The 16,789-nt window shown below is 42.1% G+C and overlaps 1 protein-coding gene across 2 annotated transcripts in view; it reads left to right on the top strand.

Moving 5' to 3' along the window:
* SNX3 (sorting nexin 3) overlaps positions 1 to 2,001 on the top strand; it is a 45,299-nt gene extending 43,298 nt beyond the window's left edge. For both annotated transcript variants that reach the window (XM_081251126.1, XM_081251125.1), the window contains one exon: positions 1,238 to 2,001. In XM_081251126.1, coding sequence (XP_081107252.1) covers positions 1,238 to 1,343 — 106 coding nt within the window. In that variant the 3' untranslated portion in view covers positions 1,344 to 2,001. The remainder of the gene's footprint in view (positions 1 to 1,237) is intronic.
* The last annotated feature ends 14,788 nt before the right edge of the window (positions 2,002 to 16,789 follow it).

Here is a 16,789-nt window from a genome sequence, read left to right as displayed (position 1 = left end):
TTGTATCATTTAAACAAAGTGAAAATATATAACAAGTTGAATACCGTGATAAATATTAACACACTTGAGTGAGTAATACGAGTATCTTTGTGTTGACCTAAGTTTTATATTTGTTTTTCTTGGTTAATTTATGCAAATTACATTTAAAATTACAGCATTAAAAAAATAGTTTTACTTATGATTCTTTCTGATTTAAGGTATGTTCTAGCATGAACAGTAAAACTTCAATACACTTGCAATCATTTTGTTTGATTGCAGATGGAAGTATCATCAGCATGTCTTGTGTAAAGGTGCACATTTAAAATTTTTGTGGCAAAATATATTCTTTTGAAAATGTAAGGAGACTGTATCATTTATCTTTTACTTTAGAAACTTAATAAACTCAAACTCTAGCTTTTAATTTTATTCCTATTTGAAATATAGCCTCTTTTTTTTTTTTTTTTGGAAGAGTTATGCCTGGGAAGGGCTCACTATAATTGTGCATTTGCCCTTAAGTTTGACCAAATAAAGTCAACTCCTAGAGAATACGGTTGTGTGAGCTTATTTATTAGCAATACTTTAATTTTTATCTAGTAATTTGAAGATCTGTGAGTGGTAAACAGAGGGAAAGTTATACAAAGCCCTTAACTTCTAGTTATCTGAGAGCACACAACCTTCATTGTCTTCTTATGAACATACTTTCCTTTTGGAGAAGGCAGTGCTAGCTTGCATGTTTTTAAATTCTGAAATAAAGTCTGGTTGCCCAGTCTGATCTTGTGTTTAGTCTGATGGAAACGTTTAAAAGCAAGCAAAAAACAAAAACAAAAAAACCTGAACATTTGTGCCTATTTCTTAGTATTTTGGGGCTTTTATTGAACTTCAGTGTATTTCTAACTATAATCCTATATCTTTTCCTTCTTTAAAATGGATTCTTAGAATCAATGACATTGTTTCACTTTTAACATTAAAGTTCATTTAGGTTTCTTACGAATATACCAACTAATATGTAAAGAAGTTAATTGGGTACATACGCCAGAGGCAGTGCAAAACTAGTGATTAAATGTTTTCTAAATTACCCTTATGAACTGAAGGAAAGAAAATATACTGTTAGTTGATAGACCATAGCTTTATGGGCAGTCCAGAATAACACTTACTATTACTAAGTTGTTTGTGCTTCCTGACCTTAAAATGTGTATGTTTGGTCCCCCTCCACCACTTTTATAAAATACTGGACTGAATTTGTATCTTTTATTCCTAGGGTCGCTGGTCATCCTCTGGCACAGAATGAACGTTGTCTTCATATGTTTTTACAGGATGAAATTATAGATAAAAGCTATACTCCATCTAAAATAAGACATGCCTGAAATTTGGCAAGAAGCAAGAAAAACTTTCCATGACTATTAATGATTCATATGCACCAGTGAAGAAGTTCTAACTAACTTTAGCATGCTGCACAAAAACTGGTATAATATGCCTTCAGTATACTAACACTCACAATGCTCAGTTTTGTTCTGTTTTGTTTTGGCAGTTTACAAGAAGTTAATTTGCTTTCGTGAAAAAAATCCCTCATTCCAGCCTTTCTATATAAATAGTTCTTTCTTGCTGTTTTAATGTGTGGTACACACTCTAGCTTCACAAACCTGTTACTCTAGTATAACTTGCAGTGTCCTAACTAAAGTTACTCATTTGGTCTTACCTGCAGTTTTTGTGTCATGTTTGCTTCTTGAATCTGATTAATAGAATTTTTCTCTTATCCCCTTTTTAATATGTGGTGTCACTTGACCTAATTTATGTGTGGAAGCACTACACATTGGTTTCCAGTACCCGACATGTAAGATACACACTTGTGTGCAGAAAGTATCTCCCTTCAGGCTTAGGCTTGTAATCTCCTTCACATGGAAGATCAGTGAGGGAAATCTTTATATTCTGTATAAAAACAAAATCAAATTTATATACTAAAATCATTTGTCTAAAAATTTAAGTTGTTTTCAAATAAAAATAAAAATGCATTTCTGATATGCACTGATTGTGTTGCTTCTGGCTTTTCTTTTCTCCCTTCAGAAGACTTTCCTACTTAACTCACTTGTTGAGAGGGATTATTTACTAATTATATACTTCTCATTCCTGTAACTCCATTCCTCTTTAAGCAGTGGTGATATCAAATATGCTACTACCCTTTGAATGGGGCTATTTTCTTTTACACAACAAAAAAAGTGATGTACTAGGAAAAGCATTCCTTAAAGCTTACTGAGTTGTTATGAAGCACTTTGTGTATTTGGAAAATGCTCTATAATCTCAAGTCATTCTTTTCAAAAGGCCTTTTAAGATAAGTCAATAGCATGCCCCCTATTTTTCAGAAGAATTTTTTCCCTAGCTCATCTGAGTGACTTGTTTAAACAAACTTAGCAAGGGTGTAATAACCGTTTTCTTAGTCAGCAGGTTCATGCTTTCTCTTTAGTTTGGTTTAGGATAGTGGCACGCTTTCTTCTCTTTAACCAAGGGAGAAGGGCAGTGTTCTAGCTGACTTGTATTATTGATAAGAAACCAGCAAATGCATGACTCCTTGCTGCCTAACTTGTGTTGCGGCCAGACCTTTACAGCCAGAATGTGGTCTCCGATTTGAATCTGCACAACATCTGGTGGTTTGGGGACCCGTTGTGACCTAGAGTTAAACTCCAAGGTAAGGAAAGTTTGCCCTTGCACTCCAGAAGTGTCTCATGTAGAGACAGGTCAGTCCGTTTGAGAGGAAATCAGCTTAGGCCTTGACCAAACTACGATGTCCCCCAAGCAGATGGATATCATAGGAAGAAGTCAGAGCTGCTCTGTAATATCTTTTGTTGCTTAAATATGCCACAGTTCCATAAAAGTACAGAGCTAAACAACTGTGAATTGTGTTTCAGTGAGCTAGAGCAGTCAAATCAAAGGTGGTCAGTTTTTGGTATGCAGAACAGAGTAATGGTAGTTCTGCTAAACTCAATAATTCCTCTAAAGCATACATGATTTTGCCTCCTGGGGAACATCTGGCAATGTTGCAAGACTTTTTTTTTTTTTTTTTTTTTTTACTTTTGACTGTTGGGTCTCTGTTGCTGCACGCAGGGTTTCTCTAGTTGTGGTGAACGGGGGCTATTCTTCGTTGCGGTGCGCAGGCTTCTCACTGCAGTGGCTCCTCTTGTTGTGGAGCACGGGCTCTAGGCGCACGGGCTTCAGTAGTTGTGGCACATGGGCTCAGTAGTTGTGGCGCGCGGGCTCAGTTGCTCTGCGGCATGTGGGATCTTCCCGGACCAGGGCTCGAACCCGTGTCCCCTGCATTGGCAGGTGGATTCTTAACCACTGCGCCAGCAGGGAAGCCCCTCGCAAGACATTTTTGGTTATCACAACTGGGGGATGCTACTGGAATCTAGTGGGCAGAAGGTTAAAGATGCTGCTAAACTGCCTACACTGTACTCGGGACCATCTCCCACAACAGAAAAATGTCAACAGTGCCAAGGTTTCTACTCACTGTGGAATTCTTTTGCTTTTGATCATTTATAGACAAGGGAATAGTGTGGCTTAGGATGGGTTGTACTGGCCTGCTTACTTTTAGTCTTTACAATTTCCTAAGGGCAGGCCTGCTTTTAGAAACTTGAAGGTTTCAAGTTAGATGCAAGGTGGTTTATTCTAGGTAACATGTTTTTACCTAATGTAGGAGGTACTCCTCAGTGTTGTCTCTTAGAGAACTGAAACCATGGTCTGTATTAAAACGACACCTTTAACCCTGTGAAGTAAAAATGCAGGCGCTGTTAACTCTAATGATATAGGAGGAAGTTCCAGAAGCCCTTAAAAGTCTTCCTAAAAGAATAGAAGTTAAATTGGCAGTGAGTTATGCAGCAAGAGTCTCAGGCTCCGGGTCCTCTCAGTAAGTTATCACCTTGTCCCAACTCCTGCAAGACGTAAAGGGTCAACAGCAGTGGTGCCTTTAGTAATTGATAGTTGTTGAGGGCCAAATGTAAAATCCACAGAACAGCAGTGCCTGAGACATGTAAAGAATTAATGATAGCTATCCAATGGCAGTGGGAATCACAGATGGGGCAGTAGCAGCAGCAAATGGTACCACTAAGCCCATGGCAGTTCCTGGGTAGGTTTATCTGGTATTTGGTTTCCTGCTCAGTGGTTCTGCCGTCATGACCCTCAGTAGTCATGATGACCTCTGGGCTGGACATGAGGGAGCATCTCCTTTTTATTATATCCTGCATCTTTTTAACTCAGCCCTCTTGTTAAGGGCCACTCCTGTTGCTTCAGCTTGCTTTGCCTGTTTTGGGTGAATATAGCCAATGAAAGGAGGAGGCTGTTGGCCTCTAAGCCTTTACAGATAAAATTTGTTTGAGGTATGGATGAACAGGTAGCTTAGCACACTGCCTGGTTTATAGGTTAACTGCTCCGTGAGTGCTAGCTGTGATTATTACAGTATGAAAGTGTTTGGACTGGGAAACAAGTTAGAAACTGTTTTAGGAGGATGGAGTATGTTTTCCTTGATCGTTCCTTTGTGGTCTCTGTCACAGAACTTCCCTATGAAGTAAATAATATTATCCTTTACAGATGAGAAGACTGAAGCTCTGCAAGCTTAAGTAATATGCCCAAGGTTACCCAGGATGTGATGGCTCTGGATTTAGACTGGAAGGATGTCTGCCTCTAAAAGCCATACCTTGGTTCACTTCCTTCTTGTGGACCAGGCCTGTGACTTGGCACCTACCCAGCCCTTAATGCTCAGTAAATGTATCGATAGAACGAAAGGGTGAATTTCCAGTAACGTTTCCAATGTCCTTTAGGCTGAGCATGAGTGAATGAATGAATTGATTTTGTTTTGTTTGATTTTAAGTGTGGGTATAAAAAGCACTTTGGGGCATGGAGAGCTAGCTGATCAGAAGTATCTTATTTTCCTAAACTTAGCTGTGCACCACAATTACTGTCTAAGACTGAGTCCAGGATTTTTTTTTTTTTTTTTTTAAGCTTCCCAGGTAACTCTGAAACAGCCAAGTTTGGGCACTTAGCTAGGAGGCCCTTTGATTTCCTGGTATTTGGTTAGATTTGATCTTAACCTGGCTACTTAAGTCATTACAAAAAGAAATCAGGAAATTGAGAAAAAGTCAGGACTTATCAGATCTTGAGAAATTACTTTTGTAAATCTTGATTTACAGTAAATCAAGTTTGCCTTATTCCAACTTTGCTAAGAAAATAGGACCTTGAGACCGGGAAAAGTCATTTAAAAGCACAAAAGGAAGTTTAGAGGATGCTGGGTCAGCGCCTCACCACAGATGCTTTTTACTGTTAGAATGAGTGCCGTAAATGGAAGTGACCCAGTAAAATCAAACAGCAACACTAAGCGTTTTATATGAGCACAGTGTTAACATAGACCAGAGGTTAACAAAGGCCCTTTTCTCAAGAAACTCAGTCTTGTTAGGACACTGTCGTGAAAAGACTCACACAGTACAGACAGGAGACACGGCAAATGTGAGGATGGAAGAGACACAGGAGTTCAAGTGGAGGGAGGGGAAAGGCCATTCCAAATAAAATAAATCGGACTTGAGTTTCAGCCCCAACGTGTAAATAACTTGAAAGTTGGCACCCTTGTCCTTACAACAAGGAAAAGCTGGACAAACTGAAAATCAGTGACTTTTCTTAGACCCACCCATCAGTGAATTGATGTTGCAGAGCAAATCACCACCCCCAAATCTGGAGAGAGGCTTATCTAGCCAGACTCAGTCAAAACCTGTTTACCTGGAGCAGGAACTGCTAGAGCCATAAACTGGTAAGGAACACACATACGGTAATACTGATACTGAATTGCTGGGGGTTGAGTGTGCTCCAGCACAGGAGTAACTCCTGGAGACTACAGTCTTAGAGGGGCCCCACATGTACCTGGGCTTTATCTCCAGGAACCCCACAAGATTCCCACGGTGAAGATCAAGAAAGATCCCCTATGTCTCTGGCAGGGAGAGGAGATGAATAATCAGTGTGAAATACCAGAACCTTCTTTATTACAAAGGCTTACTCTCCAGGATAAGACTTCCAGAGCCTTATCCCTGATGGGGGAAGGGCATTCTTCCCACACCAGCCCCTCTAGCCTTCCTATCTCACCTAAAGGAAAAATAAAACATAGTGAACAGGGGTCAAGACTTCAGGGAAATGCTGCAGCCAAAGAAGGGAGGAAGGGGCACAGGGGGTAAAGCTATACCCCTGGGAAACACCTGTGACGGTCACAGGCCAACTAAACACTGGGACTTAATCTGGAAACTACAGAATGTGCCCTTGCCCCCCACTTTACCACCACACCACCAGGGCCCCAGTATAATAGTGGATTACAGCCAAAAGCTGCAAGACAGACTCTGAGGAGGAGAGAAACCCAGAGTTAAGAAAGAGACAAGGGCTTCCCTGGTGGTGCAGTGGTTAAGAATCCGCCTGCCAATGCAGGGGACACGGGTTCGAGCCCTGGTCTGGGAAGATCCCACATGCCTCAGAGCAACTACTGAGCCTGCTCTCTAGAGCCTACGAGCCACAACTACTGAGCCCATGTGCTACAACTACTGAAGCCTGCACATGCCTAGAGCCCGTGCTCTGCAACAAGAGAAGCCACCACAGTGAGAAGCCCACGCACGGCAACGAAGAGTAGCCCCCCCTTGCCGCAACTAGAGAAAGCCCGCGCACAGCGATGAAAACCCAATGCAGCAAAAAATAAATAAATAAATTTATAAATAAATAAATAACTGATTAATATGTTAAAAGTTTTAATGGAAAAAAACCATGTAAAAATGGAAGGATAATGTAATTAGAGAAATGGAAACTTTAAGAATCAAAGGAGGGCTTCCCTGGTGGTTCAGTGGTTAAGAATCCACCTGTCAATGCAGGGGACACGGGTTTGAGCCCTGGTCCGGGAAGATCCCACGTGCCACGGAGCAACTAAGCACATGCACCACAACTACTGAGCCTGCGCTCTGGAGCCCGCGAGCCACAACTACTGAAGCCCGCATGCCTAGAGCCCGTGCTCCACAACAAGAGAAGCCACCGCAATGAGAAGCCTGTGCACCGCAACAAAGAGTAGGCCCCGCTTCCAGCAACTAGAGAAAACCTGCGTGTAGCAGCGAACACCGAATGCAGCCAAAAATTAAATGAATAAATAAATTTGTTTTTAAAAAAAGAAAGGAAATGCTAGAAATCAAAATCACTGTCATAGAAATGAGGAATGGCTTCCATGGGCTCACCACTAGGCTCAACATAAAACAGGGAGGAATCAGTGCATCTGAAGATAGGTCAGTAGAAACTTCCCAAACTGAAATGCAAAGAGAAAACAATAGAAAAAACAATGGAACTTCCAAAAACTGAGATCTTGGCAAAAGGTGTAACACATGTGTAATTGGAATGCCAGAAAGAAAAAAGAACAGAGCAAAAGAAATATTTGAAGTTCTAATGGCTGAGAACTTTCCAAAATTAAAGACAAGAAACCACAGATCCAGGAAGCTGAGAGAACACCAAGCTAAATTCAAAACAAAACAACACAGGCATATCATATTCTAACTGCAGAAAATCAAAGATCAACAGAAAATCTTGAAAGAAGCCAGAGGGGAAGAGTAAAATAAAGGAGTGCTGGTTTGACAGTTTTTAAATGCCTTTTTAAAATAAATAATTAATTAATTTTTAAATTTTTGGATGCATTGGGTCTTCGCTGCTGTGCGTGGGCTTTCTCTACTTGCGGTGAGCAGGGGTACTCTTCATTGCGATGCGCAGGCTTCTCATTGTGGTGGCTTCTCTTGTGGAGCACGGGCTCTAGGCATGCAGGCTTCAGTAGCGGTGGCACGTGGGCTTAGTTGCTCTGCAGCATGTGGGATCTTCCCGAACCAGGGCTTGAACCCGTGTCCCCTGCGTTGGCAGGCGGATTCTTAACCACTGCGCCACCAGGGAAGTCCTAAATGCCTTTTATCAGTCATCTTGAGGCCAGAGGTGGTGATATTTTATAATACCTGAGTTCTTAACCTGGTGTCTCAATTTGGATGGGAAAAAAAAAGTTGTGTCTTTAGTATTCTCTAACTGAAATGTAGCATTTTTTCATTATGAATGTAGTAGAAAACCAAAGTAGTAGTATAAGCAGAACTTGTGACTGTCATTAATTTAAAAATGCAAATATCACATTTAGTGCTGCAGATCTTGAAATACTTTCACTATCAGAAAATTACCGTAGTGATCAGACCCGCCCCAAGATCTCATTTAACGTGTTTTTTAAAAAGCACATATTTTTTTACAAGTTAAAAAAAAATACTTGGATAAATGTATTTCAACAAATTGGCTGAGTGTGGTTTCCTTTGTATTCCTATGTGTTTTGTGCTTTTATAAACATGAGTAGGGATCTTCGGCACAGAAAGTGTTAGGAACCCACAGTGTGAAAAATTCAGAACCCTCCTGTAATAGAACGTAATTTGGATGTGCCTGAGTCTGCGTGGCGTGGGGTAGGTTCACTCGGTATTAGTGTTCTGGTGTGCATGCATGAGAGGGAAACTGGGAAACGACCGACCGACCATCAGCTGAGGACTTAGGTTTCAGCCTGAGCTTTTCACATTATTACCTCATTTAATTCTCAGAACAACTCTATTGGATGGGTGTTATCCTCATTTTACCAAGAGAAGAGACAGAGTGTTAAGTAATTTGTCCAAGGTCACAGAGCCAGTAAGAAGTGACATTGGGATACAAACCCAGGTCTTTCTGGCTCTAAAGCCTGTGCCTGTGCAATGCTGCCTTCTATATGGATTGCACAGACTGTTGGCAGTCAGGCCAGGGCCCAGGCCAAAACATCCATCCTGACAGCCAGGGCCTCCGGCCTCCTGGGCATCACTGTCCCTCGTGCTCACACGGTTGCCTTGATGCCAGTGTTGTTATCAAAGAGGCCAATGGAAGCAGAGATTCATTATCTTGATCTAAAGGAAAGCTAAACATTTAAGAATAATTTGGTTATAAAACTGGAATGGCCATCCCTGCTTGGCACACGTAGACACTGCAGCTTTGTCATTACTTAGCTTTCTCGGTACATTTCCTTTCCTTTCTAGCCAGATTATACTTTAATCCAGTTGTTTTCATGTTCAGTAAATCCAAACCATGTTTAACTGGTTTATTCATTGAAGAGTCTCTGAGGGTGAAGAAAGTTTTGTCCTTTCAACTGCACTGGGGATTTGCTGTCTTCTTTCTGCAAAGCGATTTTCCTGGACCTGTAATCTGAACACTTTGACCTGCTGAGGTTTTTTTCTCCACTATGAGCAAATTTGTGAGGCTTGACCCTTTGTGTGCTGGGGAGCAGAGACAATGGCCTTCTGTGAATGTCCTCTCCTGAGGACAGTAGTGACTGAAATTAGGAATGATATTCATTTGCTCACACTTCTTTTTTTTTTTTTTTTTTTTTTTTTTTGCGGTAGGTGGGCCTCTCACTGTTGTGGCCTCTCCCGTTGCGGAGCACAGGCTCCGGACGCACAGGCTCAGCGGCCATGGCTCACGGGCCTAGCCGCTCCGCGGCATGTGGGATCTTCCCAGACCGGGGCACGAACCCGTGTCCCCTGCATCGGCAGGCGGACTCTCAACCACTGCGCCACCAGGGAAGCCCTGCTCACACTTCTTCATAGCCTTGCTGCCTCTGGCCGTTGCAGCTGCCCTGCGTGCCTTGGCTACGTGCTGCAGAATAGACCCATGTTCTGTTGGCAGCATTCCAGAGAGGTTTGTTCGTGAATATTTTGGGAGTTGACAGTATGACTTAAACTGAAGTGAACTGGTCTCTCAGACAAGAGTCTGTGTTGGTGAAATGAGAGGCCCTCAAACATAGTGTCTGGCAGGAGGATAAATGGCACACCCACCATGGAAGGCAATTGGGCAATAACTATCAAAACTATATGCCCAGGGCTTCCCTGGTGGCGCAGTGGTTGAGAGTCCGCCTGCCGATGCAGGGGACACGGGTTCGTGCCCCGGTCCGGGAGGATCCCACGTGCCACGGAGCGGCTGGGCCCGTGAGCCGTGGCCGCTGAGCCTGCGCATCCGGAGCCTGTGCTCCGCAGCGGGAGAGGCCACAACGGTGAGAGGCCCGCGTACCGCAAAAAAACAAACAAACAAACAAACAAAAAACAACTATAAGCCCAGGAATTCCACTTCCAGGAATTTATCTCACATACTTTCTGTTTTGAGAAATGATATTTATATAATATAGATATTTCCTCTGATTATTCATTGAATATCTCTGAAACGTTATGTAAGAAACAAGCAACACTGGTTGTCTGATTGGGGGGACTGGGTGCCCAGTGGATGGAGCTGAGAGGAAAACCTTTCACTGTATATGAACTCTTAAAAAAAAAAGCTTTTAATTTTGGAATAATTTTAGATTTACAGAAAAGTTGCAAAGATAATACGAACAGTTCTTATGTACCCCCTCACTCAGTTTCCCCTCATCTTATATGACCACAGTATTTTTGTCAAAATTAAGAAACCAGCCGTGGTACATTACTATTAACTAAACTCCAAACTGACTTTCACCAGCTTTTCTACTAATATCCTCTTTCTGTCACAGGCTCCCATCCAGGACACCACATTGCATTTAGCTGTCATGTCTCTTTAGTCTCCTCTGCTCTGTGACATGTATACATACCCCATGGAACTTTTTGAATTTTATATCACGTGACTGTTGACTATTCAAAAATAAGTAAATGGTTTAAATGAACTAGACTTACAGAGTCATAGGATATTAGAACTGTAAGGAATCTTAGAAGCAATTCAATACAAGCCTCTCATTTTTCCAACACAGGAAGGGACTTGGCTGAGGGCCTCCCCTAATAGCAGACCCACAGCCCAGACTAGAAACCAAGAGGCAGGCTGGGGACTAGTAGAAAGGGGTAAGCTTTAAAGTCACCCAGACTTGGGTTCAAATCCCAAGCTCTGTGTCCTTGAGCCAGTGCTCCTTTTGTCTGGATTCTTTGGTTCAACAGAATGTTTTAAGATTCAGCCATGTTGTGCGTGTGTCAGTAATTTGCTTAAAAAAACAAAGATAAAACATTTCTTTAAGGGAGCAGTCATGATTTCTAAGAATTTGTTGAGAAAAGAAAATGTGTTTTCCATCCTTGATCTCTGTGGGACATCAGTTCCCTGATCAGGGATTGAACCTGGGCCATGGCAGTGAAAGCCTGGAATCCTAACCACTAGGCTACCAGGGAACTAGATCTCTAGTTCTTATGAAGAAGTATGACACCACTGGCCAGACTCTTTTCCCTTCTTGGGAGCACTCAAGTGCATTGAGTCCTGGGGCCCCAGTACTGCTGAGGGGAAAGCACTTGGAAGGAGCCCTGGGAGATAAGCGAGAAGAAAAGCAAGCTCCTGATATAGGCACTAACTCAGTAGACACACTCCATATTGAGAAGCAGGGGACTGGTCTTTTATATGGACCGCAAAATTCAGTTGTAGAAGCTGGGGAGCTTCTGGGTTCAGAGCAGCTGTGTGACCTTGGAGATGTCACTCACCTGCCTGAGCCTATGGAGCTGGGACCACCTGCATCAGGACTGTCAGAATGCAGATGCCCCAACCCCACCTCACACTGGCTGAATCCCAATCTCAGGAGGTAGGAACCAGGAAACTACATTTTAACATTTTACATGGGTAGGTCTTATGTGTGTTGTTCCATATAATGTGAACTTACTTTATTAAACATTTGGGTTAATAATTATCCAAAACTGAATGAGAGGTAAATTATGGCACATGCCAAGTATCTGAATTATGAAAACATCAAAAGGAATTCTGAAGTTTCATAGATACTGTAAAAAATGTTAGTGATAGAATGTTAATAGTATCAGAATGGAAAATATGTTCACTGATTACAACTATGTTAAAATACATAGGTACATGTGTAAGAACTAGAAAAAATAGGCAAAAATAAAAATAGTGTTAGGGAGGTGGAATTATATATAATTTTCCCCTACAAATTTCCTATATTACTATCTAATAAAAGAAAGTCACTTTTAATATTGTTGTAATGTTTTATTTGAAATAAAAATAACTACCCCTTCACCTCTGGCCCATAATCCACCTACCATGTATGTAGAGATATTGCACTAGGCACTGTGTTTGTAAGAAACTCCATCAGCCAGCCCAGTCCTCCCAGGAGGAACAACAGCTGTAGTCCCAGGGCCACTCTGATCACCAGCTCCCAGCATACAGGAAGAAGCCTGGAGTCACTCTGGGCTGGAGGAGGGAGGCACAGAGCATGCATTGCTCCATGCTCAACTGCTATTTATGGGGTTCCAAGGTATCTCTAAGCAAGCGGTTTAGGGAGGAATCTGTCACTCCCTTGGGTTTGACAGCCTTAACCTCACTTCTGAACTACAGATAATCTGGACCCACTGCCCCTCCCTGACAAGACTTGAGTTGCCCAGCGTACAAAGAATCCACTGATCTTTCCTACTGCTCTCTTCAGAACCCGAAGAGACCTTCCTTTCCGTTGCAGAGAGCTTGGGGTGGGCAAGGGTTAGCCTGAAGCGCTGCCAGCAAGAACTGGCTTCCTCGCTTTGACATTCAGGGCAGATGACACTGAGAGCTTACTGGCCCCTCTGGGAGCCAGTCACAAAGAGCTGAGGGAGTCAGTTCAAGGAGGCACAGCCCCTCCCTGCACACCAACTCTCCCCTCCTCCAGCCTCCTCACAGCCCCTGGGTGCCCTGCTCCGAATCACAGGCTGCTGCCAATTACAAAAGCACTCAACTCTGTTTCACAGCCCCTTGATTGATAGCACTGGTAAGTGAAATTATAAGCCTTAATGATCACGTTAATTTCTGGGGAAAGGAAAGCGGTCAGAAGAGCTTCTCAATCATAAGCGCCACAATCAGCTGGGTGAGCTCAATGACAGGCCAGAGCAGGGAAAAAGGGGAAAGAATTAACTTTTTTAAAGGTCACCAGTGAGTAGAGGGAGAGCAACCAGGCACGAGGGATGAGAGACACAGACGATCTCGGAGCCTGAACATGACCCCTGTCCCAGGCCTCCCAACGGAAGGCCACCTCAGTGCCTCTCATCCTTAGCCACACACTGGAATCATCGGGGAGCTTTCAAATACTGGTGCCTGGGCCCTGCCTCAGAGATGCTGGTGTAATTGCTCTGGTGTGGATGCAGTTTGGGCACTGAGCATTTCGAAAGCTCCTGGAGTGATGCTATGTGCAGCCAAGATTGAGAACAATTTGAAATGAAAGGATTTGGGAGGAAAGTAGTCAAGGTTGAGCATGTTTGGAAATCCGATCAATCTGATTGGTTCTTGCCACCAAGGAGAATTTCTTCCAGTGGTCTCCTGGCCCCAACTAAAAGATAATGATGAGAATGATGAGAACAGAAGAAGGGAAATTAGGCATCACTAAGCCTAGTGCTCCTTTGCACAGATGAAAATACTGAGGTGCAGAGAGGTTAACTGACTTGCCGGAGATCACACTGGTCATAACTAGAACCCCAGTCTCTTCACCCTGGCCAGCACTCCTTTTTCTAGGCTCATGGCTGGGTCAATGCAAAGAAGATGCCCTGGATGACACATGGTGGGACAAGAGCTGGGAGCTGTTCTACAGCCTTCACAGTGGAGGAGCCCAGGCCTCCACTGCCACTTGCTCAGTGTCCTGGGACATAACCATTGAAGGACATTAGAGATACTAGGGCCACAGACAGAATAAGGCCACCTGGCTCCCCTGAGGATCAAACCTATGACCCTGGCCTCCTCAATACTTGACCCTACTCACAGTTTCCCAGCAAAACACTGCAATACTTTGGTACGTCAGAAAGATGCCCAGGCTATGTGGCAACATCCTGGTTTCTTCATCAGAGAGACTGCCCTCTGTACATTGCCAACAAGCCCAGCTCAGCAGTGGTCAAAACTGACAACCCTCCCTAATGGTCTATATGCAGGTCAGCAATATGTGGAGAAAGAAAACAACTTCATGTTCCAAAATGAGCCTCAAAAATCTAAAAAACAGACTACATTAAAAAATAAGCCATATGTTGTAAAGGCACTGGAGCTATTCAGTTAAAGGGAGTTATTATTATTCTTCAATTTCCATTGGCAATTTTTTTTCTTTTTTGTCTATGCCGTGTGGCTTGTGGGATCTCAGTTCCCCAACCAGGGATCGAATCCAGGGCATGGCAGTGAAAGCCTGGAATCCTAACCACTAGTCCACCAGGGATCTCCCTCCATAAGCAAATATAAAAAATGTTATTGTAAAATGAGTGACTTGAGATTCTTAGAGCAGCTTCTTAGCAACAGAAAGTGTCTGCCAAGCTCCTTCTATATTTTCATTTATCCACTGTCTCTCAACCTTCATTGTGATATGTGTACTGTCAAAAGTTCACAGAAGTGGCCTGGATTGAAAAATTTAGGGAACCAAGCTCTAACCATGGGTGAAAAGTGAAACCAACTTCACCAGTCCAGTAGCAGAGGCATATTCATTATTGAAACATATGTATTCTCTGTATTTTTCTAACAGCTTCTGAAGTATTCATCAAGCCTGTGTCTGATTAAGCACTTTTAAATTCTGAGCAATGAAATGGGCACTCTCATACCCTCTTCGCAGGAGGGTAAATTGCTACAACCCTTTTGGAGAGCCATTTGATTATATGTATCAAAATTAAAAATGCATATAATCTTTTTGACCCAGAAATGCCACTTCTAAGAATTTATCCTACAGAAATGCCCCACAAGGCCACAGAAGTGTACATAGAAGGAGAGCTCTTTGTAGTTTAATTTACTACAGTGAAAAACTGCAAACCACCCAAGTCCACCAATAAGGAATTCGTTGGGTAAACTGTAGTCCATCCATACAGTGAAGTACTAGGCAGATGGTAAAACAAATGAGGTACAGCCATATGTACCATTGGGAGAGAGAGCCACACATACACAAATAACTTCAGAGAAGTATAGGGTTTCCTTTTTTTTTTTTCCTGTTCTCTACCTTGTTTGTTTTTCCCCGTTGTATTAAGAAATAATTGACATACATCACTGTATAAGTTTAACTTGCACAGCATGACGCTTTGAGTTACATATTGTGAAATAATTAACATCTATCGTCTCATAGATACAATAAAAAGACAATTTTTAAATGTATAAATAGTATGAGATGAAGATTTAGTACCTCCACCTCTCCTCCCTCATCCTCTCCCAAAAATTTTATCAGACTTTTAATTATACCAATAATTAGTGTTTGTATTATTATAACAATGTAAAAATTGTTAACTGCAGGACCTATTAGAATACTGTGATTACATGTCCTTTCTTCTTTTAAAACTGAGGTGTAATTGACCTATAACACTATGTTACAGGTGCACAACATAGATTCGATATAGATTTGATATTTCTATACATCACGAAACAATCATCACAGAGGGTTTCCATTTTTATATAAATGATTAAGGACAGCAACCACAGTGCAGGTCTCTGACCAGTGGGTTCAGTTCTTGGGCTCCTAAACTGAACTGAAAATCTTGAACTACAAGTGAAATAATTTGGGAATCTCAATTCAGTTTCTGAACTCATCCTCTGTCCTTTCTCTTCCCTAGCATCAAAGAACTAAAAGTAATTCAAACATAAATGTAAGACTCCATAGCTAATTGTCATCGTACACAATTACTACTCTTAAAAGGTGACGCTCCCAGGTTTAGAAAAGACATTTGTCAAAGGAGAAGCACTGAAGACTGGTTTTTGACTGCAGTAATCACTTGGCTGGGTTCACCTTCTCTTGTTGGTATATTCAAATTGCAGAACTTGGAACTGTGTATCTGGAATTTGTGTATCCAAGACTGCAGTGACACCTCCCCACAACAGCAGCCCTAGAGGATGTCTGCCTTAAAATCTAAGCAAGCGGTGAGGTTCTTAAAGTATCCAGGCTGCATACAGCAGAGATTTCAGAATCGCAGAAGAGAGCACTACTCGGTTTTTAATTCTGGGCTTTCTCAAATGTTGAAAGCCAGGGTTTTGTTTTGTTTTGTTTTGTTTTGAAACTATAGTTGATTTATGAAAGCCAGGTTTGATTCTTCTTTGTAATGGCAGAGATGCCCCAAACAAAGGCAATTCCGGTGGGAAATCAGTATTCCGTGGCATGTCATAGGAAACTTACTCCCTTTTAACTTTACTGAGAGTATTTCAAATAGATTAGATTATGACTGTGATAGCTATTTTTTAACATCTTTATTGCAGTATAATTGCTTTACAATGGTGTGTTAATTTCTGCTTTATAACAAAGTGAATCAGTTATACATATACATATATCCCCATATCTCTTCCCTCTTGCGTCTCCCTCCCTCCCACCCTCCCTATCCCACCCCTCTAGGTGGTCACAAAGCACCGAGCTGATCTCCCTGTGCTATGCGGCTGCTTCCCACTAGCTATCTATTTTACGTTTGTAGTGTATATGTCCATGCCACTCTCTCACTTTGTCCCAGCTTACCCTTCCCCCTCCCCGTGTCCTCAAGTCCATTCTCTAGTAGAGAATGGACTTTATTCGGGGTCTTTATTCCCGTCTTGCCCCTAGGTTCTTCATGACTTTTTTTTTTTTAGATTCCATATATATGTGTTAGCATATGGTATTTTTCTCTTTCTGACTTACTTCACTCTGTATGACAGACTCTAGGTCCGTCCACCTCACTACAAATAACTCAATTTCCCTTCTTTTTATGGCTGAGTAATATTCCATTGTATATATGTGCCACATCTTCTTTATCCTTTTATTATGTCAGTGATTCCCCCCTCCTCCTCCTCGAGAAGCGTACACTCCCTTCCCCCATGAGGTTGGGTTTGGCCATGT

Source organism: Mesoplodon bidens (assembly GCF_964165515.1).
Source record: "Mesoplodon bidens genome assembly, chromosome: 12".
Classification (NCBI taxonomy): domain Eukaryota; kingdom Metazoa; phylum Chordata; class Mammalia; order Artiodactyla; family Ziphiidae; genus Mesoplodon; species Mesoplodon bidens.
This window is presented reverse-complemented; position numbering and strand designations above follow the sequence as displayed.